Source organism: Papilio machaon, chromosome 15 (assembly GCF_912999745.1).
Source record: "Papilio machaon chromosome 15, ilPapMach1.1, whole genome shotgun sequence".
Taxonomy (NCBI): Eukaryota; Metazoa; Arthropoda; class Insecta; order Lepidoptera; family Papilionidae; genus Papilio; species Papilio machaon.
In genome coordinates this window covers 5851826-5879330 of record NC_060000.1, presented here as the reverse complement: position 1 = coordinate 5879330, position 27505 = coordinate 5851826, and the positions used below count along the sequence as shown (strand labels likewise).

Genomic DNA, 27505 nt, shown 5'->3' with positions numbered 1-27505 from the left:
GATTTTGATTCATTTCCTTCAATAAGTGTAACTCTCCCTTCGACACCATGGTAAATAAGTTTGTGATGGGTCACATAGAAAACAGTAGCGGCATGTTCATTGTAATTTAACGTATGTATTGGCAAACCTTTAAACATCCAATAACCATCTCCACCTTGTGCTAAAAAGTTAGGCATTATAATCTTATATTTTTGATCAGGCTTTATGTCTGAATAGCTTGGTATATCGCATAAACCACATCTGGCTTCAGCTTTCACGATTCTCGATCCCGATGGTCTTCTTAAGTCAAAGACTACTTTAATTCCAGATACTTGCAGGAACTCGCCAGGATAATCCAAGGGATCATAATTAGATACGCCATACTCGAGCATCTGTAGTAATACTGTTCCACTCATCTCGGCTGTGACTAAAATTCCTTCAAACGGCATTACACCTAATAAATCTCCTTTAGTTATATTAGTAGGTGCTTTCGTATTCGCTATCGAAGATCTTATTCCACCTCCTTGTATGGCTGCTATTGGTGCATCCGTCCAATACTTTCCCTTGTAATCTGTCGCGTATCGGAAAACCATTGCATCAGCTATCAAGTTCCCGAGATTACATTCCTTATTTTGGCAACTCAAACCATCGAGTACGACAGACGTTTGTCCAAGGACCTCTTCAGTAATATTAAGAATATCCCTTCTGTATCGTTCCACGATTTGCAGAAGTTCTGGGTCTTGAGGTATGCTATTATCTAATAGGATAGGGTTTCCGTCTATATTTATAACGTCTCCATTAGAATCGAATACCATGTGTAGTCTTCCAAGATACTTCGTGTATGCATACGCTTGTACAACAGGTACTTGTTTACCGCTCGCCTGTGTGACATAAGTAGGATAAGGGCCTTGAATCTCGTCTGAATCGGGCGTTGTACCGTTCCACAGAAAGGTATTTGAATGTCCACCGATCACTAAATCTATACCATCTACAGCTTTCGCTATTTCTAAATCTTTCAAATAACCAGAATGACCAAGTGCGATTATTATATTGACACCTTCATTTTTCAAGTTTTTTACTTCGTCTCTAAGCGCTACTATCTCGTCAATATATTCGACGTTATTGTGGACAGCTAATACTTTTGTTTCTGGAGTTAGATATCCAATTACTCCTACAGCGACATCGGACACATTGAAGACGACGGATTTTCTAAGGTTTGCTTCGGCTGGAAGTTCGGGAACATTGTTTAGTTTTAAATTGGCTGCTAAAACGGGAGTTGTCAGATTTTGTATGAATGGCGTGAGCCCACTGACTCCGTTGTCAAACTCGTGATTTCCAAGGGACTGAAACAAATCAAAGAGTCCAAGGTTACTAAGGTTTAAATATTTCAGAATGACTAAAAGCAAAAATTAAGCCATAATTTATGAATGCACGCTGCAGCCTCTACGTTTTAATGTTATTACACATAAATTAAATTTTGCGCGGGTTAATTCTCTTTTAATAAAATAATCTAACTAAAACTGTTTTAAACTTATCATGTTTATCAACAGTAATAGTATGTGTATTAAACAAAGAGGCAACTTATAAATATTGGATCACAAATGAGTCTTTAGATAAAAATAGCAAGTGTTTTGGATTTACTTAATTCTTATAAATGAAAGTTTTTTTACTGAAACTTATAATCTTACTAATATTATATTTCATAAAATCTTTAAATTTTAACCCACTCGCTTACAACGTTATACTTTATATATATTATATATATACTATTTATATATATACTTTATATATATACTTTATATATACATATCTTATACTTTATTAATAATACGTGTCATATATTACAGCTAAAATGTTTTGAACTTTCGAACTCATAGTACAAACAGTTCCTTAGCTAACAATACCGCATAAGTCATTTTTATCAACTTTACAGGAGACGAAAAAAACTGTCTATTTAAAAAAAATCGGTGGTTATTTTTAGTAATTTTCAATTATCATATGACCGATGGTTAGATGCGGAATTAGCAGCCGCATACAATGGCATTAAAATGTGAAAACCGCCAATTTTCGACTTGGCGGTGTTGTAAGCTAAGGGACGATATGTGTCAGGACAGTACTAAAATATATTTTTTTACGTCTAGTCGCAGAAATAAATGCAAGTTACATGTACAAGAAAAATGATAACATCAATATGACTATTACTCATGTGTATTTTAATAAATTTTTAAAGTTCATTACCTTTGCACACTGAAAACGATGATAATTATTGATTAGTCAATGTGATATATAACTATAAAATAGGAACTACCTAAACCTACCTTTTTTATAAACGATGAATTGATCAAATACATCTGTTTGTACTAAACTTGCTTAGCAAGCATTTTATGGCATATATCAAAAAAATATACATATGACAAAACATAAGAGAATGTTTACAAGATGTATACGCCTCTTCTTAAAAAAGCCACTATGTTTTACATTTTTATATTGTTTCTTCTTATTGACACAACACACTTTCATCACAACCTCTCATTTGAATTTATTTTCATAATTATTAACATTCAATATGTTGATTTAATATCTTTAAAATAATTATATCTCTCATTATCACAATTCTTTAAGAGATTTTTTACGACTAGAAAAATAAAATATAGTAAAAGTTATCATTAAATATTTAATGTACCACTAACCGTGGGTTTCTAAGACCAACATCTCCTTTTAAAACGTATTAATGTGTCTGTTTTGACAAAAATATTATATATTTTATACTGAGATTTTGATCTAGGAAACCAATGGTTAGTATCTCGAGTATCCTTAATCACCGTTACAGATATATAATGAGTAGGAATGAAAGACAATAAAATGAAAATTTGGTTGAAGTTGCATCACTTTTTGATAGTTTATCGGCGTTATGTATAATTATCCGACCTTCCACAGCTGGGTATAGAGGTTTATGATTTTCAATGTATTCAATTGTTGATTGTAATTCGTCATAGTCTAAAGCGGTTGAGGGTAGATCAATAAATACAGAAAAACCACCGCCACCCATTGATAAAAATGAAGGCATCAATATATTATACACTTTCGTTCGGTTCAATAAAGAATACGTAGGCAAATAACAATTGCCACAAAGTATGGATACACTTTTAACTCTCATGCCCGGAGGTTTCTCGAAATCATATTCCACTTTAAGTCCTGAGAATTGTAGGAACTCTCCCGGAGAGCGAAGAGGAAGATAACCTGCCACAGAATGCTCTAACATTTTCCAAATATTTGATCCATTGATTGACAATTTAACCATGTTTCCGTCAAAAGGCATTACTATCAAAAGATCGCCTTTAGTTATATTTGTTGGTAGATTAGTGTGTGCTATCGATGCTCTGATACCACCTCCTTGAATAATAGCAATAGGCGCATCTGTCCATCCTTTTCCATCATATTCAGATGCATATTTATAAACCATTGCGTCTGTAATCAAGTTTCCCATATTACACTCCTTTAGTCGACATGATTGACCATCCAAGACTACTGATATTTTTCCTACCACTACCTCGGTTAATTTTGCAACGTTTTTACGATATTTTTTCACGATTTCTAAAATATCAGCATCTTGTGGTACCGAGTTATCAAGTAGAATAGGATTGCCATTGAAACTAATTATGTCACCGCTACTGTTAAAGACAATTCGCAATTTGCCCAAATATTTTGTGTACGCATACGCTTGAACTACTGGAACTATTTTACCACTAGTTTGTTTAACTAGTGTAGGATATGGACCGTCCACTTTTTCTGAATCAATAGTTTTACCTTCCCAAAGGAATGTGTTAGTATGACCACCAATGACTAAATCAATATCTTCTATTTTTGCTATTTTCATATCTTTGAGATATCCCGAATGGCCCAAAGCTATGAATATTTTAACATTTTGCCTTTTCAATTCAGCAATTTCATTTCTGATAGCTATTTCTTCCTCTATGTATTCCACATTGTTTCGTATTGCTAGAATTTTCGTATCGGGAGTTAGGTAGCCTATGATTCCTATTTTTGTTCCGTTTATATCAAGTGTTATAGACTTCATTAAATTCTTTTGGGCTTGCAGTGAAGGTTCCCGATTCAGGATAAGATTTGCTGCGAGCACTGGACATGTTAAGTTTTCGATGAAAGGCGTCAAACCGGAGACACCGTTGTCAAATTCATGATTGCCAAGGGACTGAAATCAACAAAAAAAAAATGTATCACTATTTCATTAAAGGACACAGACATACAAACTCATGGAGAGATAACATTAATTAAATTTTAAAGTTTGTGTACTTTTATGATGAGTTATTATTTCATGTAAAGTTTTAGTTACATATATGGTGTACAGAATTATTATCACAGAAGACAAGAAGTTTGAAGAAGAAGAAGTTGAAGTCTGAAGAAGAGAAAAATAATAAAATAAAATACCATTTATTTGATTTTAAGATTCATATCGACTGTAAGCAAAAAGTTAAAGAATCGTTCATAATTCACATGGACAAATAAAATTAGTGTAATAGATATTTCTTAAATTATGTTAACTTTAAATCTTATCACTCTATTCGCTGTACATCATATTTGTTGTTGTAAAAATAAGGTCTGTTAGAAAGAAAGTAAAGACAGTTTTTAGTTATTAGTAAATTGGAAAATATTGAAATAATCAAATTGTTAGTATCTTTTCATTGTAGCATGGTGAGGCCATTTACCATTTCTAAAAAACATTCTACGTTCATATATGGTGCAAGTTAAAAATTTATATTTCCATATAATCATAATCTTATACTACAATGAAAAGACCTCTGCAAGTTTCTTGTTAAAACATTTTTAATTTTCAACCCCTGGTGTACTTACTGTAAAATAATTGGATTTAAAATCACTACGCGTCACATCGGAAATTTTGGTTTTATTATTTTTTTACGTTATAAACTTCAGATCAGTCCGTAAAATTTTGGAGGTTGTCACTTGAAAACAAGGAATTATGAAATTTGAAAATCTTATTTCTCTTTTCAATCAAATAAAAGACAACATTAATTTTAAATATGTTTACTTAAAGAAGATCCATTCAACCAAGTGCATAAGTTAATAAAATAACCAAAAGAGTAATTGAAGTGCCTATAGTAGGAGCTGAACTTGAAGCTTTTTCTGGATTAAGTAAAACAATTCGACCCGATACTTCAGGATATACCGGACTACGTTGAGCAATATATTTTTCGGCACCAAACGCTTCGTCAAAGTCAAGAAATCGTCGAGGAAGTCCGATAAGCATGGAATATTCTTCTGCACCATTTGCTAACGATAATGGCATCAGTATCGAGTACTCTATTGAATCATTGATAGTCTGAAACTCAGGGATAGAACAAGCCCCACATCTTACAACGGCATCGACTATTCTAGAACCCGGTGCATTAGCAATATCATACGTCACTCGAATGCCAGAGTATTGAAGGAATCGACCGGACGGATTAATTGAACGATAGTCCGCGACCGAATGCTCCAGTACTTGTTTCAATACAGTTCCAGTCATTGTAACAGCGACTAAGTTACCTTCTGATTGTATAGCAGACAACAAAGCACGCTTGGTAACAGCCGCTGGTCGGTTTTGTGGTGCGATAGATGTGGTTATAGCACTGCTATGAATCATAGCAATCGGCGCATCAGTCCAACGATCACCTTGGTGTCTAATAGAATAATAATACATCATAGAATCAGTAATTAAGTTGCCAAAATTACATTCTTCTGCTTTGCATGTGTCTCCATCTAGAACTACAGCGGTGCTGCCTATTACTTCTTGACTTAGTAAATCAATATCTGCCATATAGGTCTTCATTATTGCTAGAGCATTTGTATCTTGAGGAACAGAGAAATCTAATGGAATCTGTTCAGCTTGGTAGTCTGATAATTCACCATTGCTATTAAATTTGGTAAGTACTTTACCTAAATTTTGATTATATGCAAATGATTGGACGATTGGTACTCTCTTACCAGTCTGTTGGGTCACTGTTATTACATTTTCTACTTCATGTTGTAAATTCTTTGTATTGCCGTTCGATCCGTAAACATTTTTATATCCGTTTATAATTAAATCAATGCCATCAACTTCGGCTGCAATTTCTGTAACTTTATCTATATTTGCGTGTCCTAAAACTATGACTATTGACACGTTTTGTTCTTTTAATTTGTTTACTTCTTCCTGTAGAGCTATAACTTCGTCTATGTATTCCACAGCACCTGCATTATCAAGTGTACTCAATTCCGGAGTAACATAACCAACTATTCCAACTTTATATCCTTTTACATTAAATACAACGGACTTTTGTAATCTTTCTTTTTCTTCAGTGTTTAAAATTATATTTGTGGCCAGTATAGGCGTACTTATACTTTTTAAAAGCGGTGATAATTGTGCAGAATCTTTTTCAAAGTCGTTTCCTCCAAGTGACTGAAAAACGGATTATAATTTATTAGTATAAATTCTTTAATTGTCGATTAATTCAACAAAGCTGTTTTGTTTAGTAAAGCTTCCTAAGAATATTTAATAATTTAAAGAAAAGTAAATAAAATTATAAATTAGTTAACATTTTTTTAATAATTAATAAGTATCTTAGTAAATAGGTACATTTAATGTAATAAAACATATAAAAGATTGACAAGAACAATATTACATACCACAAAAATGAAAACCACATTGAAAGCCTTTGCAAACAAAGATATATACATCAAGCCCTCCAACCCATGTTTAAAATATATGGTACAATATTATAAATAACCGATTAATACTATATAATAAAAAACTTGAGAGGTGTCAAGGGACACCCGGACGGAACGAAGTTCCTTTCAATTAATTAGTGAAGGAACCAATGTTTATTCTATGAATAAAAAACTTAAGTCTTCACAAGAAGTACATTTTATTTCTATGAATTTTCGTTATATATTGTCACGTCGTTGCCATGGTGATATAGCAAAAAGTGTCGTGACAACTTTTCGTAAGAATTTTTTCCGTCTAGCCCCCTTTCACAACGCGCGATAAGGAACTTCGTTCCAAAATAAAGACAAAATTACGTCTCAGAATCAGACTTAGATTTAAATATAATTTTAAATTCTACCACTACTACTCAATCTAAGTTAGTTTTTGGATTAAATGTGTTAGTTTCTTTTTAAATGTTATTACACTGATAAAACTAGATATATTAAAGGATAAACTTACGTACATATTTACGACGATTATCTTCGAATATTCGATACGATAAAATTATCGATTCAGATAATGTTCATTGTATAACTCTCGTTCGAATTACCTTGTACAATATAGTTTCTAGTGCAAAAAGAATGAAAAAAGTTAATAAATTAAAAATACATGCGTAATAAATTTTGTTACTTTTCTTTGGCACTCTAAATACTTACATTATACGCATAATTATATTTTCAAAAAACCTTTACCTCTATTATTATTTTAAAATTAGCATTTAGCTGACGGAAATTAAAAAAAAAAACGTAGTAAGTAGCCTATGTCTTCTTCTAGACTATGTTCTACTTCTGTGTTAAATTTCATCGAGATTCGTTGAGCCGTTCTAGAGATACGTTCCAACAAACATCCATCCATCCATCTTAATTTTCGTATTTATAATATTAGTAAGATAGCATTTAATATTAGAATCGTTCTTGCTTTCAATTGTAATGGCTATTAACAGACTTCCTAACACTATAAACAAATAATAGTCTACATTCTTTGACTTTAGGCTATTTCAGTTATATCTATTATTTAAGTTGTGGGTCAAGACGTTTGAGTCATAATGTAAAATGTTTGTTGAGTAACAGCTTAAACTAAACAACAGAGTAGAAACCCTGGCCCCAAAATACTTGACCATGACCAAATGACCTGAGATGTCTTTCAGTCAGATAGTATTTGTAATAACAATAAAAATCCGGACCATGTTCGGTGATAACTCTCAAGTTATTTAACTGAGTATCACGTTCGGGATCTAATTTAGTATATAAGGAATAGTCCCATCTATACTATAAAATGTAAAAGTTTGATATTTGTAATTAATTTTACATTACACCTTAATACGCATATTAAAATGGTTTAGCTGTACAGAGGAATCAAGCATTTAAAACATCATGAAATATTTACAGAGTTCTACCACATAGGTTTTATTTCATCTGATTCGGAGGAGGCAATTATTTTAAATGAGTCTAATGTGAATAGCAGTAACTATACGAGTAGCAATACGCATTCATCGGTCAATTCTCACTTGATGCCCGCTCTGGCATCATTTGTGACACTTCTTTCGTCGTCTTTTGTTTTATTTGACACGAATAATTTGAACAAATCAATGAACCAAATAAATAAGTTATGGTGAAATCATTTGATTAAGTTTTGTTGTTTGTAAAGTTATATAAATAACGTGAGACAATTTATATAATTGTTTTACCATTCCTCGTTTTTTAAGTAGATAACCTCTAGTCGTTATGATTGATCCATTTGGACATAAGTAACGATTAAATGACTAGAGCGCTGACCTATTTGTGCAGTAAATATTTTTTACGCTTAGATACAAAAATAATTATTGTATTTCTCACTGGTATTACAAATTATCTTCCAATGATGGAAACTTACGGATTCGAACTTCACTCAGGTACCGTGTAAGTTGACTATCTAGTGGCCTTTTGCCATTAGGAACTCACAAAATACAAACTAGAATAGAATAATAGAACTTACTCTAGTAAAACTTGATGTAAGTTTTTTACTCGTATTCAACATATTTTACCTCAAATGGGCATTGAAGTTAGATCCTCAGTCTTATACCTACGTATTTCTTTATCAATATATCAGATATAGTAAAATTAATTGAAATAAATTCGACATAAAACAGAATTATGCCGCTTTGTTTCGAGTTTATTTCGTATCAAGTTATATAACCAAACGCGACGCAACAAGTTGTCAAGTATTGATTTTCCGCTGGTACATAAGCCGTATGTATCGCGCGTATGTAATGTTAAACGTATATACATAGATAGCCCGACGCCACAAAGCTGTCAACGCTAGAAAATTTTCCAGCAATGAAAATCAGACTGCATTCGCCCGTCGCGCCACCCGCGGCACGATTTATTCAAACTGACATTCGACCTTTTGTTTACAGGTCGAATATTTAATTTTATTTTGTGAACTTTTATCTTTTTAAAGGTTTTTTTTATTGCAAAAGGTGGCAAATGAGCAAGCGGATAATTCAATTTGCCAAGATAGCGAAATGACCGTTGCAGATGCGTTGTCTACCTTTAATGCACAGAAGAGGGGACGTACGAAAAGAGTTTCGTCTTCGTATGCGTCCCCCCTCTGCCAAATCTCTTTACCCTTCCTATCCCTTTCTAATAAGTAAAGTGTCTCATGGGAAAGAGGACTAAAAGAAGGCCTCTAGACACTCATCAGACGAAACGCGGAATTGCTTCTAGTTGACACCTGTATTCTATTTGGTCGTGGTATTACACCGTTTGAGCGGGCTATTCGAGTCAAAGATGTTACTATGGTCTCAACCACAGTTAATCAAAAGATATTTCATAAGCAAATAAATTCTTAAATAAGAGTGATACACTCTACTTATAACATTAAATCAAAACACCAATATTTTTAGATAAATCCGCGGTCGCTACCATAAAGTTTTTTCATTTGGTTAAATTTCAATTGAAAAAAAAAAACTTTAATTATTGTAATACTGGAACAACACGATAATAACATTTTGCATTTGAAGCCGACATAATCAAGCTGGTATTTGTAACATCTTTGTTATCATTTAACAATGACAGAATAACAAATAACGATTGTCACAAATGGTAGCTGTCACAAAACAACTAACTTATCACTTTAAAAGTAACACCAGTAATTTGCACAAACAAAAAATGCAGAACATGATACAAACACAAACAAAATATACCTAAAATTGAACAGATGTGAACCAATGGAATTCTATTAAAAACAATTCCACTCTTCCTGTGACGTTTTACAATATTTACTAGATCTCCAATTACACAGTAGCCAAAAAAACATTCATTATCTACGAAGCTTTTATTTAAAGATATCTCATCTTGTAGGAATACAAGCAGATCTTGGGTTTGATGCTTTTCAAATACTTACATACTTATAAGAGCGCAACAACACAACAAACTTAACTACAATCGTGTACAATAACATGAACCTAACGATGACGTCATTGCAAAAGGACTAACGAATATAAGTTCGTGTGGAAATGAGGCGTGGGGTGAGTAACATTTCACGCAAGTTACATGTGATTATACACGAGTTGTACACTACAATATGAACGCAGACACAACGAACTTCTTTTAATAAGGAATAAAACTTACAACGGCGTCTGGTTGTAATGCGTTGAGGAATTCAGCGGCGATTTTCCACTTATAGATGGTGAACCAGGCGGTACCAGTGTATGTGTCACCAGCGTTCAGGTACAGAACCGGCGGCCCTTCGCCAGACGCAGCCGCTTTTCTCGCCTCTTTCACTCTGGAATTAAAAGATTTAAATCATCGTTACTTGTGCATACAGCAAGGGATTGGAACAGTTTGCTAGCGTTAGTTTTTCCGTCCAACTATGTGGGTACTTTCAAGTGTAGGGTGATCAGGTATTTCGGCCACATCACCACATAACATAAGATGGGATCGTGGCCAAGCTCTAGTTATTCAGTGTAAAAAAGTAAATTCAAACGTTAATTAAATCTGAAGGTTATAAAATCAAATGAAATAAATTATACATTTTATCTCGTTTCTATTAAACACCTAAATGATGTAAACAGAGAATACTCCAATGTCTATACGCAATTTCAGGTTTTCAGTTATTTTGTAAGAATTATTAAGAATTATTAAGTGGAGTGACATTGTTTGTATGGTTAAATAATATTATATAATATGTTATATTCGAATTGGGTTAAGTATAAAATGTCTATGGTTTATAATATTTATGGCTTCGTAATGGAACAAGTTATATTTATTGTTTACTACGTTATTACTACGTCCGTGACTCCAACCGCGTGGAATTAAAAAATCTTTTTAATTAAAAGTTCTTCCAGACTATGTACTACATCTGTGCCAAATTTCATCAAAATCCATTAAGCCTTAGCGGAGATTCCTTAAAATATCCATCCATCCATCCATCTAAACATTCGCATTTATGCAATTAGTAGGATAAGATTAAATCATTGTAATTTTATTTATTGAATAATGAAAATAGCCGTTGTCTTAGGCAAGGGAGCTAACGATCGGTACGTTGTCAGTGAGTCGTTAACTTCAGTAAACAATGAGACAGCTTGACAATATCTTGCATGTCTTGTGTGTATTTAAACACTTGTATGTACATACATATGTATCTCAAAATGTATTGTTATATTTGCTATATTTACTCTATCTAATTAAACTGATATGAATCAAATAAACGTGTTCCTTTTATAGGAATGAGAAGATTTTAGAATTGCGCTTTAAGCTATTTCTTGCATAATTGAGTTTAATTAAACTGTGTGAAATTAAAATTTGTACACTTTTTTCACAATTGAATTATACTTTTATGAGACGAAGAAATTAAAGAATAGAGTTTTTTTATTTCCGGTATTATAATTTTTCCTTCATAGCACAGAATACGCACGGAATATATGAATGAAAATTAAATACAATGAAGCTATAAAAATAAGCTTTGTTTTCGTATCTAAAAGATTCTTGTACAATAATTATTGATGAAGTTATTAAAGAAATACGGTTTTTTGCTTTTCCTGAAAAATTTGATTTTTCCTATTGGGCGGGGTTATTCGGCGGGGGCGTCGAAATCTTAAACTAGAATTATCAGATCATAAGAGATTACAAGATTTTATTTATCAATTTTTTATTCGTCTTTATTTTAAATCTTGAATATAATTTCGCCTATCCCCAATGATTGACTGATTTGATTCCCTCCTGAGAGGGTATTCGTGTCGGCCCGATTCGGGTTGGGTTGTCTATTAGGGTTGGGATAAATTGGATCGGGATAGGTGAAAGCCGAAGTGGGTTGTATGGATTAAAATAGAAAAAGTAGCCTGTAACTGTTCCGTTTGCCTATTAACCTACCTTTTCTAGTCCTAATTTAAGATAAATTTTGTTAGATTTACAATAAATAAATTGTCTTCTTTACTATAACCAAATATATCTGATAGAAAGGGTTAGATTTCTGATATAAAAATTCTGGTTACAAAGTTATATTATATATTAATGGATGGGCTGTGTAGTGGCGTTTATTATTGTTTACATTTAACAAAATAAAACACGGATAGTGTTTGCAAATACTGTGTTTTTGTGCTTCAAACTACTTTTTAGCCGACTTCAAAAAGAAGGAGGTTATCAATTCGACTGTACTTTTTTTTTTATTTTGAAGTTTAATTTAACTAAGATGCATTTCATTATAGTTTTTTTTAATGTTTGTTTAATTTAACTCTTTTGCTAATAATAATGTAAACAGAAGGCCTCGTTTATATGTTTTGTATAGTACTAGAACAAAAAACAAAATGGCGTAATATTTCGCGGCTAAATTGTAAGTTGATCGGCGTCCGTTGTTCCAATTTGCAATAAAGTGGGCTTTGTTTGCAGTACCGTTGTGTACACTGCAAATCGATTTTAGGATGAGTAAACAATTTTATATGGTAAAACAATTGAATTATTCGATTTTTTAATTTAGTTTTTTTTGTTAAAAAAATGTAAAATGGTTTAAGACCATATCCTGTCATATCAAAATGGCGAAATAGCCCAAAGGTAAGGAATTATAACAACACTTAAACAAAACTCAAAATATGCACGAAGTAACCAATCTGCTTTCATAGTCCACGCGTTTCGTTATTTAGTAGTCAAAGGGATAAGTAATTTAAACCTACGTGGTTTTTACTTACTGAAAGCTTATAAGAGACGGGATTCTTATAGTCCCGGAGCCAGGTACATTTTCGGTCAATTATTTCTTTTTGAGTGAAACTTCGTAAAATGCATAAAGGACTTATACTGTATTCATTGTATAAGTCCCTTATGCATTTTACGAATTTTCGATTGGGAGGGACTTGGTCATGAAAATCTGTCACTGGCTCCCGGACTATTACGATTGGATCTTTCAGCTCGTTATTTGGTACAGTTGTATGTATGTTCATGGACTGTGTACAGTGATCTACCGCAGATGTGATCCCGTGTCTTAAGAGTTAGTTAACTTACACATGTGCTACTCTCGGAAATCCCCCGTAGCATTTTCCCGCTTCTCTATCAGATGTAGTACAAGCGCCACTTAGCTGGGACGTCTGTTCGAAGCGGGCGTGCATGTCATTGTTGTGCAGAATGAGCAGCTCGAAGTTGCCATTAACCGGCGCCTGGACAACACTACTCGATACTAGCGCTACAGTGGCAGAAACGCACACTGCTAGGGTGAAGTACGTCTGGAACAGGAAAATGTACGTTATTCTTCTATTGTTTTTAAATATTAGGTCCTTACATATGAAATTGGCGTTTTTCGTACTGGCCACTTTAATCACGAATTTCTCCTCTTTGGTAAGGAATTCCAAATTCAAATTTGTACAGCTATAGACTCATGTATTTGTGGTTCGATGAACGTCGTTCATTTGTTTTTTTTCTTCCGTTTTTTTCTGTTTGCGTCACTCATTTTACAAAACGGAAAACTTAAAATATCGCATTATTTACGAGTACGAGTTCCGCCGTGGCACTAGTGCTGCGGAAACGACTCGAAGGGTGAATGATGTGTATGGCGGTCGTGTTGCAAAAGAAAACACAGTTCGTTTTTGGTTCCAACGTTTTCGTTCTGGAAATTTCGATCTGCAGAACAAGCCCCGTGGACGGCCTGAGACTCAAGTTGATAATGAAGAGTTGAAGGCTATTGTGGAAACGGATCCACCGCAAACCACGTCCGAGTTAGCTGCAGGCTGCGAAGTTAGTGATAAAACTGTTCATAATTCACTTGAAGCAAATTGGGAAGATTAAAAAGCTTGAAAGGTGGGTACCTCACGAATTGACTGAAGCAAACCGGCAAACGCGCGTCGACTGTTGCGTTACATTACTAAACCGGCACAATAATGAAGGTATTTTAAACCGAATCATTACCTGTGATGAAAAATGGGTTCTTTACGGTAATCGGAAGCGCTCAGCGCAATGGTTCGATCATCCAGCCAGCCAAATCCTGCCCCAAGCGAAAATTAACCCCAAAAAAGTTACTTGTAAGCGTTTGGTGGACTAGTGCCGGTATTGTTCATTACAGTTTTCTCAAATCTGGCCAGACTATTACGGCTGATGTCTATTGTCAGCAATTGCAAACCATGATGGAAAAGCTAGCGGCTAAACAACCTAGGCTGGACAATCGCTCCACGCCACTGCTGCTTCACGACAACGCTAGACCACACACTGCGCAACAAACGGCTACTAAATTAGAAGAGCTTCAATTGGAAAGTCTAAGACATCCTCCGTACTCCCCGGACCTTGCTCCAACAGATTACCATTTTTTTCGAAATTCGGATAACTTCTTGCAAGGGAAAAAATTCAACTCCGATGGGGCAGTCTAAATCGCCTTCAAAGATTTTATTGATTCCCGTCCGACTGGTTTTTTTAGTAAAGGGATCAATGAACTACCTATGAGATGGCAAAAGTGCATAGAAAATAATGGTTCATACTTTGATTAATTAAATATATTATATTAAAAAATATTCGACTTTTTGTTCCTCCCATACAAAACGCCAATTTCATATGTAAGGACCTAATATTTACACATATTAATAAAATTGGTAACATCGAAAAAAAAACATTTCGCACACATGTTTAATTTGCGTAGCTATTTTTAAAATTTTTGCTTTTCTCTGGTACTGGCTGGACCTAGTTTGACGGGAAGATAGCTGATACATGCGTGCATATATTAGCTACTTTTTTATGCGCTGGCAACCACTATTTGTTAAATCATTTCTGTAAGAAGTATTGCTGTGTGTAAAAGTGAAATTAAAAATAGTCTTTGTCATACAATGAAAGTAACAGGATTACAAATCTTGGGGCAATTTTTGCCTGAATCAGTAACAATGCATATTTTTATTTGGTAACCCTAAATCTTAAACGTAGTCTATTCTTTTCCTATACATCTTAAATAGTTAACAAGAGTTCAATACATGTGTATAACAGGCGGTAGAGATGAACTCAATACCACTTTAACTACTCAATGATTATCGTCCTCTATATGGCTATTATCCAATAAAAAAGTCAAGTGTGACTTCAGTTACCCGTATTATGTAAGGTAACAAAAACTACAACAGTACAATGAAACTGTGGTCTTTCAATGCAGTAATTCCCGTACAAAAATGTTTTGTCATTTCTTTGTTTCTCATTGAAAAAAGATACCATATTGTATTTGAATTGCGGATGTGGAAAATTCAATAAATAATATAAGTAATAATAGACACGGAATAAACTTTTACTATTATATTTCTAGATTATTATTTATTTATCTATTTTTACCAATATTCATACGTAGAAAAATTATGTTTTAAATATTTATTTAAGATGTAATAAATTATATAATCGATTTAATACATAGGTATTTGCATAATAAAGTAAAATCGATTTTATTTTTTAATTATAATCGAGTTATGGTTAAAGCGAGCGATGGTGCCTTTCCTAATCTGGTCTAGCTTAATTGAATCTGAACGCGAATAAACTGTACCTTTATAAAAATAACGTTGCTGACAAAATGCAACGGACTTCCCTATTTTATGAGATATTCCTGTGAGATAATTTTACTGTTAAAGTGTGACATCATTTTGTGGTTCTGATAACGTAGGAGTACTCTACTTGATTCTTATTTATCTCGTATACAAAGAATAAAACTTTAATAGATATAGGTTATCCCTTCAGATCATTTTTGAAAAGATTTCCCTTTGAATTATAATTTTGTATGAAATTTATTTGTTATTCTTATTTATTAATGTTATGTTTTATCCGTAAAAAAACAAAAAACGATCATAACTAAATACTGTTAATACAACTACTCTCAATATATATTCAGCATAGGTCTGTTTGTTGTATTTTTGAATGAAAAAAAAAAAGATTAGGAAGTAAGTCTTTTTTGTTTTTCTTATATTACAAGATAGCAAACGAGCAAGCGGCCACATGAAAAATGGCGAAGCGACCGCTGCCCATGGATATTCGCAATTGCAGATGCGTTGCCTACCCTCAATCGACGAAGGAGGGGACGCACAAAAAGAGAATATTTAACTTTCCTATGCATTTCCTCCTCCACCAAATCCACCTACCCTTCCCATCCTTTCCTTATAAGAAAAGGATGGGAAGAGAAAGAGGACTAAAAAGTCTAAGTCTGTTGAAAAGTTATGACTCCTGGTTAACTTTCACGATATGAATGAGGTATTTTTTTACAACGTTTAATTGTATACCTTACTGTGGTTTTCTGAGATCAAAATCTTCGTTTAAAACATAGTGTTTTCTCTGTTTTGTCAAAGATAATGACAGGGATGACGATATGTTTTATATTGGTGGTCTTAGAAACCCACGGCTAGTCCTCAAATACGTTCAGTAACGAAACAATATACCTTTGAGAGTCGAATACATTTTTTTTATCGTAGTTTTCTGTCAATGATACCGGTTATTATATTTGACACCTTTGTGATATTCAACGAAGGACGTAATTGAGTAGCACGATTGTGTTATTTCATTGAAAATGTCACTCTACCTGCATTTCTTAGAATACATTGTGAGGTGCATACTTAACCGCTTTCTGAGTATCCAGATGATGTCGGATTGTTTTTGATTATTACCTTCGAAACATTTAACAGTTATTTTGTATTGAACGCGTAAATTATTTTTATTATAAGACTGTAATTGTTTCTTTTATAAGCAAGTTTGAATTAAATGGAATAAATAGTCTCAGATGTGAAATTGAATATTTTTATTTTAGTTTATAGTTTAATGAACACTGTATTGGTGTTATAAATAAAAACGCCTGCGAACAGTTTTATCTAGCAACTACTCGTAATAATAATTAATGTATGCATGTTTATTATAACGTGAACAAATTATAATAAACTAAATATAAACGGCTAACACGCACGAAATTTATCCGGCACCAACTAATTTCTGCCGAAACTAGTCGGTGCCTACACCGGATAAATTACGTTGCCGTTTATATTTAGTTTATAATAATGTCTCACGAAAGTTAAAATAATTTAATTCCACAAGTTAATAATAAGCTTGGAAACAGTAAAATTTTATTATTGTTTTAAAGCACTTTTAAAAAGCTTTCGTTAAAAAAAACCGTTAGCTAACTCTGTCTTTAATTAAGCTTTCCTACGGTTTCAACTTAAGCAATGTCTCGACGTCTATTTCGGTTAAAAAGGTTAAAAGGACTTTACGTAAGAAGAATGGAAATAGAAAATCATACAGTAAGTTTTTCAATTAACCAATGAAATCTTTTGACTTCTAAAATAGAAACGGTAATCAGTTTTATAGATTATTTCGTAGAAAATTTTATTAATTTTTTAATTAATGCTAATACATTTTTCTGAACCGAAAAATATTCTTCAAAGGGGATTTTTTTTGAACACCTTTTGACTTTAAAAGTATGAAAATTGTATAACATCTGTGTTATTTATTTTTACCTTCGCTGATCGCTTGTTTTTAGTAATAAATAATTCATGTTTAGGTCATGTTAGCGATTAATCTATCATATCAAACAAAAATATCCGTGTGGCTTAAGAAAAAAAATTACGACACGTATTGAATAATGTTCATAGTCAACAACATAAGTAATTCTATGGCAGTCGTTAACTGCCACTGATTGCTATCTGCTGCGATATGAACTGACGTATTTCCTTTGTAATTTTCCGATATGTACATAGAGCTATAAATACAATAGAACAGCCGGAATTATTAATTAAGATCTAAAAATTTTACGATGGAGAATCTCAGAATTTTAATCTTTACATGCACCTTAAATATCAGCTATACAATATTTTTTGCTTATCAATTGTTTGAATCATATTTTATATACATTATCATTACTTCGATGACGTGCCTACTTTAAATTAATTTTCGTTAAGATAGTTTTACGTAGAAATGTCGGCGACGAGCGGTGTGTACAAACCTCTATAACATTGTACTGGGTAAGTCGCTTAGCGACTAAAATAATCGGGATTCGAAGATTTAACGCGTATTGTTTACGAAGGGCCTTAATTGTCTGTTTTACAAAGATAATGAGTGACGTGACAGAATGTTTTATACAAGTGTTTTGATAGTGTAAACCCGCAGTTATGAAAAAGTGTTCGGTGACGTGACTTAGTGACATTGGTTCATTTGCAGTCCCCATGGAGCGTTGTCGAGCCGGTCCGTGCTCAATATGCGATATTCGGCGCACGATTTACACGTTGCAATTAGCCGAGCCATTGCCCGACATAATGAACTGTCGTTTGCATAAGTCTTTAAAGTAGATCGAAAAATACCGTTTAATATGAAAGTTTGTTGTCATAATTACGGTTCTTGACAAAGTAAAAATTTGGAATAGTAAGTTAATTTACTTTTTTATATATTTTGCTACGCCCATAACATTATTTAACAGTATTACAGATTACAATTTACAATATTTTATTATAAAATATGCAATGTTTAAACATTAGTATTTTTTTCTCTCCAAGAGATAAATTAAAAGATATAAAATGGCTGCATATTTATATTAAAATAAGGTATAAAAATTAAAAATAAGTCATGTTTTTGTTTTCTGTACAAAAAACCTTATGTTAATGAAACACAAAAAGTTGCATGTACTGGGTATAAAAACGATGAATCAATGTTGAAAACAAGATGGCCGCGTGGCGGGAGACGTCGAGATTCCCTCGCGCCGGCCGCAGATCGATGCATCTTATCCTGCTTTCCGCCTGACCTACATATATGTATCTGTCACCGACATGATTCCAACGAATTACTTTCTTCACGTTTATCCAACTTAGAAGACTTACGAAAAACCTATAATAATTAATCGACTGCATCTTAAATTGTCCGGGCGCCATTTTGTTAAAATGACAGCTTTTTTTGTAATTTGCATTTGACAGTGGATGTCTGGTTAATATTTTATTGAATTACTTAGCTCTCTCCGTGCGGCTTAATCTGCATTAAATTCCATTAATTTCATTACTCAGAAAAAATTTTTTTTATAGTTTACGAGTATATTGCGTAAAATTTTCAATTGTAAATGTCAAAATTCAAATACTCAATTGACAACGAAGGCCTTCGCCATCTGCTGAGAAAAACCGTTACCATGGCAACCATCCATCCTTACTGCTATTGGCTTGCAATTTTTCACCCTTTCCCGCTTAACATTTTTCTTTCAATACTCGCCAATCTTAACGGCGTGAAAATATATAGCCTAAAGCGTACTTGGTATAAGTCATTTTATTACAAAAAGAATTATTCAAAAATATGCCGTGATTATTATATTAGTATAGATGTTACAATATCAATTAAAAACTTTTGGGAATATTATTGCCACAGAAAATCTTCTAAGATTCATAATCCGATTTCTTGGCAATTAAAGTTGTGACAGTTGGGAAATCTCTTCAGAATTGACTGGCGTCTTTGCAGTGGAAGTAGAGCGACGCGATCTTTATTGCATCTCCTATTTTAATTACAGATTGTTCGTGAGCTAAATCCCTTTAAGATTGCAGGTGATTAGAAATTGCCGCATCCTAAAGGATCGAGCTTTCATCGATAGAAGCTATTTTAGTTTTGTACTACATACAAACTTATACCATAGTTTAGCATAAATGTATAATATTTGTAAGCAACAAAACAAATGTCAGATCTTTTATTAACTTTGAATTATTTGTGATAATGATAAAGTTGTAGACTATGAATGAATGAAAACATGTTATCTGTAATTATTTAGCTATAATTATTTAGTTTGTATTACATTTAATTTTAAGTAATACCTCCCAAGTAGGGTTGGCGACAGACAGGCATGCAGCAAAACTTTAAGGTTTATAAAATCATGTGTGCCGACCCCACGTGAGTGGTCAGAGAAAAGGCCAGAGAGAAGATGATCTGTAATAGCTTCTAGACCAGAGTTAAGGCGGCCTTCCTTTACTATTAAATTTTATAATGATTTTGGTTGGTAGCGTCCAATGACGTGCTAGTGTGTTGTATTCGCAAATGGTCCATTTTAAATAATCACATTCAAAACACTGTTCTACACAATAAATATTATCTATCATTATCTCAAATACATTATCATAATCACTTACCCACGGTAACTTTTCTGAGACCAAAATCTCTGTATAAAAAAAACATATCGTCATCCCTGTCATTATCTTTGACAAAACAGAGATAACCATATGTTTTAAACGTAGAATTTGATCTAAAAAAATCACGGGTAATGTAGAGTTTAGATTTAAAAGATGTGTCATAACCGCGGTCTTCCACGGCCGAAACATATATACAAAATATGTATGTCATCTCGCTCATTTTCTATGAAAAAATAGAGATAACGATATGTTTTTAAACTGATGTTTCATCAGTATAAATGCACGATAATAGTGTAATTTGTTTCACGCGGTGTTCACGCATTTGTATGCTATTTGTTAGTACGTATAATATGTAAAAATGCAACGTAATGATTTTGAAATGTATTATTTCACGCTCGACAACTTAAATAAATGTTTAGGTAGATTATAATAATTATATTTTTACTACAAATGGACGTTTTTGTAGTTTGTCTGCAAAAATGAATCGCTATTAAAATAATTATGGTTCGAATAACACTCAAAGATTTAAAAATTTGTTTTAACATGACTGAGAAGAGGCTAATATTTTTCATATGTACTCGTATAAAGGTTTGAATGTACAAGTTTCTTTGTGACGGCTTAAAGTAATTTCAAAATGGTGGGCGTAGATTAGAACTTGTTTAACATCAAACTAAATTATGTATAGCGGTTAACCAAATATAGGTATAGTGAAGTTGTTTGAATTAGTTCATTTGTTTATGTACCGCAGGTGCAAGATAGTTTATTCAGTTGGAAATCATGTTACATTATATTGATAACAAATGCCCTTATAAAAGAGTCACAACTTTTTCTTTACTTTAAACAATTATTCTCTTTACTAAGAAACTTCTAACTCCACTTGCATTATATAAATTATCATTTATTTAAAAAAATACAAGTATAATGTTCAAAATATATCTATATATAAAAATGAATTGCTGTTCGTTAGTCTCACTAAAACTCGAGAACGGCTGAACGGATTTATCTTATCTTAGTCTTGAAATGTTCGTGGAGGTCTAGGGAAGGTTTAAAAGGCGAGAAAAAATCGAATAATTTCCGGGAAAACCCTAAAAACAGCCCTTTTCTATTTCCCATACAAACGTATCCCTTGGTCACGCCATCACGCGAATGGCTGGACCGATTTCACTTTTTTTTTGTGTTTGTTATTGTCAGGAGAAGGTTCTTATGACAGGAAAGATTAAAAAAAATTAGATGGATGAATGGGTCCGATGGATAATGATTCCGCGCAGACGAAGTCGCGGGCGACAGCTAGTATATAATATATACTTGTTTGTGAATGAGAATTATGAAATGCTGTTTTTTAATGGCACTTTTAACACAAACTAATCTAAACGGTAGAAATTTGTGAGATTGTTATTCAATTATTTTTGTTTTCCACAATATTTTTTTATCCTATAACCTTAGAGGAAAAATATTTGCGACCTGTTCGTGGTTGAATAATAATATAATTATGAACATTGGTAAAGTAAAGTAAGTAAAGACGTTAAAGGGATCTTGAATTCATTGGAATTTGTTTATGTAAATGTACTTCAACAAGTTTTGAAAGTGCTCTTCAAAAATACATTTCATAAGCCCGGAAAAAATCAACTCGGTATTTTCTACTTTCTAAATACATTTTTCCTTTTATACTTTATTCTATTATCAATCGTAATGGTAAAATCTAGGCAAGACATTATAACAGTATTTATTAACATTATAATTGTTTAAGCTCGATTGATAATATAATAAATGCGAATGTTTGGATATATGGATGGATGGATGGATGTTTGTTAAAAAGTATCTCCAGAACAGCTGCATGGATCTTGCTGAAATTTGCCATAGATGAAGAACATAGTCTGGAAGAACACGTAGGTTTCTCTAAGTTTTATTTTCAATCCCGCGCGGACGGAGTCGCGGGCGACAACTAATTACAAAATAAGTTATCAATATATCTCTAATTTTAAAGAAGTTTATATAAAAATGTAGGTACCGTTGACTAAAAATAATTAATTTTTTATTAATGAAATAAAAATTAATATGCACAAAAATTCTTATCATAGTAACATATAACCGTGGAATTTTCACCGAAGTATAATTTGAAAAAAAAAAACTTATTGCTGTCTCTCTTCGTCTCTCTGAAAACAATATGTATTTGACTTTTTTTTTGCAAAGGTAATTTCGTCTGTAAAAACCCTCCGTTAAAGATTAGTTTTAAATAACGACCGTCATCAATTCGATCACACCGGATACATTACAAACTCCGCCGGCGTAGCTTCTCAAACTAGCCTAATTATAATTTCTACTCACAAGCAACGCTAATTACGTTCAAGGAAGTATAAGTGGACGTAAATACAAGTATAGACCGTCTCGTATCATCATTAACGTCTGGCATAATATCTAATAGGAGCGTCGGTGGCTCCGGGGTTAACCACTTGACTTGCAATCTGCAAGTCCTGGGTTCGAATCCCGCCATGTACCAATGTGTCTATCGATTTTCGATTTACATATTATGTACGTTTATCCGACGTTCTTACGGTGAAGAAAAACATGGTGATGCAACCTGCACATATCTGAGAAGAAAATCAATGATATGTGTGAAGTCAACCAGCACTTGGCCAGCGTGGTTGACTATGGCCTAGTCACCCCTTACTTGGAGTAGGTTCCGAGCCCCTCAGTACGTATTGTGAGCTGACAATTATAATCTCTTAAGCGGCTTTCAGCATTTTTAATAAACAATGTTTATTACTAATATCACCATACCAACCTTTACTTTAAACAACTATCACAATTTAGATCCTTGAATATATTATCTTTATCTTACATATCTATGTAAGTATTATCAAGTTTTAATATCATTTTTATGATATTAAACATTTCTATCTTAATTCAACTTTTCGTGAAATAATTATATCGCCTTACAGTAACAGATTTAGGTCTATAATTGTGGTTAAACTGTCAAGTAGTCGTTTACGTTTAATATGAGTTATAAATAATTTTTCCTAAAATTTCTTAGCTTTGAAATATAAAACGATGGTGTAATTCCGTGATAAGGGTGATTTGAATTTAAAAATCTTTCATTACTGAAGTTAAAATAATACAATCTCACATAGAGCATTAACCAGAAATATCAATTAGTTAAAAAAATCAACATCTCAAACAGATTTATGAATAAAGTAATATACATTTTTATTCGTACGTAAAAATCATAGAGTATTTAATGAACACGAAAAATTTATAGAACGCATCCAACATCCAATATTGAATGAACTACCAACGTTATTGGGATTTCGAATGGATTTAAAAATTACACTGCAATATTCATTAAAGGTATATTCTTTCATTCATTGGATGTACATATAAGTTATAAGATGTACATATATATATATAGGTAAATTCATGAACCAAAACAGCATAACATTTTCTGTTCCAAACTTAGATCCCTACCATTTATTTTCTTAATAAAATATTAACTAATTACTGTTGTTCGCGACACTAACAAGAAAACTAAGTCTAAGCATTATTTAAGACTGTAATCGGACTGTATCGGACAAGTAGGGTTAGCGAAAGGCAGGCGGGCGTCCGTAAAAAATTAAGCCTAACTTTAAGGTTTATAAAACCTTGTGCGCCGACTCCACGTGAGTGGGATAAGGCCAGGGATGATGATAAATCGGACTATAACGGATCTAGAGTTATCCCTATCCGTTTAACCGTTCTGGTCTTACGTGATAAACTGTTACACATCCACCTAAACGCATTTATAATATTAGTAAGATTGATAAGTCTATTATTAACTAGTTTTACAAAAACCAATCATGCAAAATTCAATACACAAACTACTAAAAATTCAGTAACGATATTAAGACAAATTTTTGATAACATTTATTCTTATGTACAGAGTAGTTCGCACGTGTTTACAAAACACGTTCTCGCATGTTTATCTCTTCAGACATTTATTAAGACAATTATCGGCGATTATCTGTATGAGCCAAAAAATAGAATCAACATATTTATTTAAACCGGTATTGCCATTGTTGTACCACCGATTTTGCGATGTTAAAACATTTCAAATATACTTATATGTTTATAAAAAACGTGTTCAAAAAAAGTTAAATGATGCGTCGTGTTCCAATATCCTTGAGCGCGTGATGAATATAAAAAAACCACTGCGGAAAAATACAAACCATATTTTTTTTAAACGCTTTAGCCTTTGTAAGAGGCTAATAAAGAAAGCAGATTTAAAACTATAATGAGATACTATCTAAGGATAGAGAATAAATTTTTCAAAGATTGTTTGAATCAATAGTTTTTACGTATATTTCGTCAGTTGAAATGTACGTGATATAACGTTTCAGCCTCGGTTTTTATTGATCGCGCTATCAGAGTCACGGCCGTGTCCCGGCTCTTGCTATTACACCTGCCTCATTAACTAGGATTGAACAAATTATCCTAACATTATGCGCAACTTTAATAATACCATAATATCAGTGGTTTAAGCTTTAAATAGACTCACAAAGTTAACAATATGTTTTATTTAAACGGAGATTTTGGTCTCAGAACTACCACGACTAGTCTTACTGCAGATGTTTTTTTCTTTTATGTCACTTCCCTAATCCATGTACTTTTACATATTTCCTAACAGAATTAACCGCGACAGTAGCGCCTCTCACCAGTACAGATAAGATTATCGTACTATATGTATGTACTTCTACATCATTCGTGGATTTATTCGAAATGTTTTTAATTACTGTTTATATTTACCGTAGTTTACTACTGCTTAAATTTAGTTATTTATTTAAAAGAATTACTACTCTCATTGAAGAAAACTAATGATAACAATATGTTTCTCTACAGGTGTTTGGCAGTGGAAACATACAGTCGGATTGAAAAATTAAATATATAAAAAAACTAAAGGTTAACTTAAACCGGAATTTAACGAGAAAAAGTAAATTTCTTTAGTGTTAACTTTCGATTAGATGTAAACTTTTGTGTTACACTCCATCTATAGGTTGTTTATGTTACACTCTATCTATTGTAAGTTCTTGTCATTATTAATTAAATTATAAGTAGTTAATGAGAGTATAAATCATTTAAACTTAAAATTAACTCTGCTACACTTTCTCGGTGCAACTTTAACAATGGAAACTACTTGACAGTTTTCGAAAGTTTAAATTTGCTATAAGTTCCCGATTGTTTTTGCTTATTAATTAGTTTTGACTTGTTATTTATTTGAATAAATTCATAATATTGTTTATGAGATAACATGAAAAAGTTGAAATGATATTTTCTTATTAACTTATTCGTTTGTTTAAAATTTTTATTATCACTAGCTCACATAGAGAGCAACACACAAACTTTGTTTTCCGTTTTAGAAATAGCAACATGTGTGTGTATGTTTCTAAAGTGCGAACTCATGGCTATCGTGATGAATCTGACCATGTAATCTTCATTTATATTTTTTTTTTTTTTTTTTTTCATTTATTGAGGTAAACTAACAATAGCACAAAAAAGTAGAAAATAAACAATATAAAATACACAAAGGAAAGTCTTAAGTAAATGTGCCATCAACAATGTTCACCACATATTGCTCTTAAAATTAGGTTTAGCTAAAACATTCGAGTAGTAGTATTCTAGTTTGTTAATAGTTTTTATATAATATAATTTATAGTTAGATGTATAATTAATAGTTAGACAACGATTTTACAATTTCTTTTTTAAAGTTATTTTTATTAACATGCATTATATCTATATTATTAAAATTGGAGTTATATGTGTCCACAATTCTGTTAAGTGGTGATCTCTTGCCAGAATTTGTACGACACCGAGTTAGTGCGAATACTTTACATACCTTTCTAGGATGTGCCCTTGTAGGCACTTTGTAACAGAGTCTTTTAATCAAACAACTACAATCGTATCTATTGTGACATAGATCGTGTAGCAGCACCGCTTCATGTTGAGCACGTCTAGATTCGAGACGTAGTAATTTGAATTTTTCTAGTAGGCCTTGATAAGGTAAGTATGTATGGAAGCATTTATAGTTTAGACAACGAAGATATTTTTGTTGTACCGTTTCTAATGATTCGATATATTTATTATAATATGGGTTCCAGATGGGCACAGCATATTCAAGTTGTGAGCGAACTAGGGTTTTATATAAATAAAGGTAAGTAGATGGACGTTTAAATTCTGAACTCGCGCGCATGATAAAACCGTACATTTTAAATGATTTGTTTATAATGTTGTCAATGTGCAGATCAAGGTGTAATTTACTATCTAAGGTAACCCCCAGGTCTCTAATATGATTAACATTTTCTAAGGTAATGCCATTCAAATTATAGTTGAATTTGCTTACATGTCTCTTTTTAGTAAACGTTATTGCTTTACATTTAACAACATTGAGTTCAAGTTTATTTTGTAAACAATAGGAACACAAGCGGTCAAGGTCGTGTTGTATTTCATAGTGATTGTCAATGTTGTTAATGGTATGAAAAACTTTTAGGTCATCAGCGTAAAGTAAGAAATCGCAGTAGTGAAAACATAAATGTATATCATTAATGAAAAGAATAAACATAAGGGGTCCTAAGATCGAACCTTGAGGTACTCCAGATGTGATATTTTCGAAATTAGATTGACATCCATTGACAATGACTTTTTGAGTTCGGTTAGTAACATAGGATTTGAACCAACGCCATAGGTTACCACGAATTCCGTTAAAAGCGAGTTTTTCTAGTAGTATTTTATGGTCTACTCGATCGAAAGCTTTACGAAAATCAGTATATATACTATCGGTTTGCTTATTTACATCTAAATTATCAAAAAGATGTGATGTATAAATTAATAAGTTAGTTGTTGTTGAACGACCTTTAACAAAACCATGTTGTTGTTTTATTATGATTTTATGGAGCGATGGGTATATACAGTTGTGAACTAGCCTTTCAAAGATTTTAGAGATTATGGGTAAAAGGGATATGGGTCGATAATTTTCTATATCAGATTTATTGCCGTTCTTAAATATTGGTGTTATACGCGCGGATTTCCATATCGCGGGAAAAACTCCGGTTTTTAGACATAAATTAAAAATATAATGTAAAGGTTTATAGATATTCAGTGCAGTTTTCTGTAGAAAAATTGGAGGAATGTTATCTAAGCCTGGTCCTTTCGTAAGGTCCAGTGAGCGAAGCTCTTTTAGTACTGCATCGGGA

The 27505-nt window shown here is 32.6% G+C and overlaps 1 protein-coding gene across 1 annotated transcript in view; it reads right to left on the bottom strand.

The window, feature by feature from the left end:
- Positions 1 to 27505, bottom strand: part of LOC106710224 — a 39728-nt gene that overhangs the window by 3034 nt on the left and 9189 nt on the right. Inside the window, exons 2-6 of the mRNA XM_014502229.2 lie at positions 13213 to 13430; positions 10351 to 10504; positions 5156 to 6433; positions 3008 to 4189; positions 357 to 1322 (exon numbers count right to left, since the gene is read on the bottom strand). Of these exons, the coding sequence (XP_014357715.2) occupies positions 357 to 1322; positions 3008 to 4189; positions 5156 to 6433; positions 10351 to 10504; positions 13213 to 13430 (3798 nt within the window). The remainder of the gene's footprint in view (positions 1 to 356; positions 1323 to 3007; positions 4190 to 5155; positions 6434 to 10350; positions 10505 to 13212; positions 13431 to 27505) is intronic.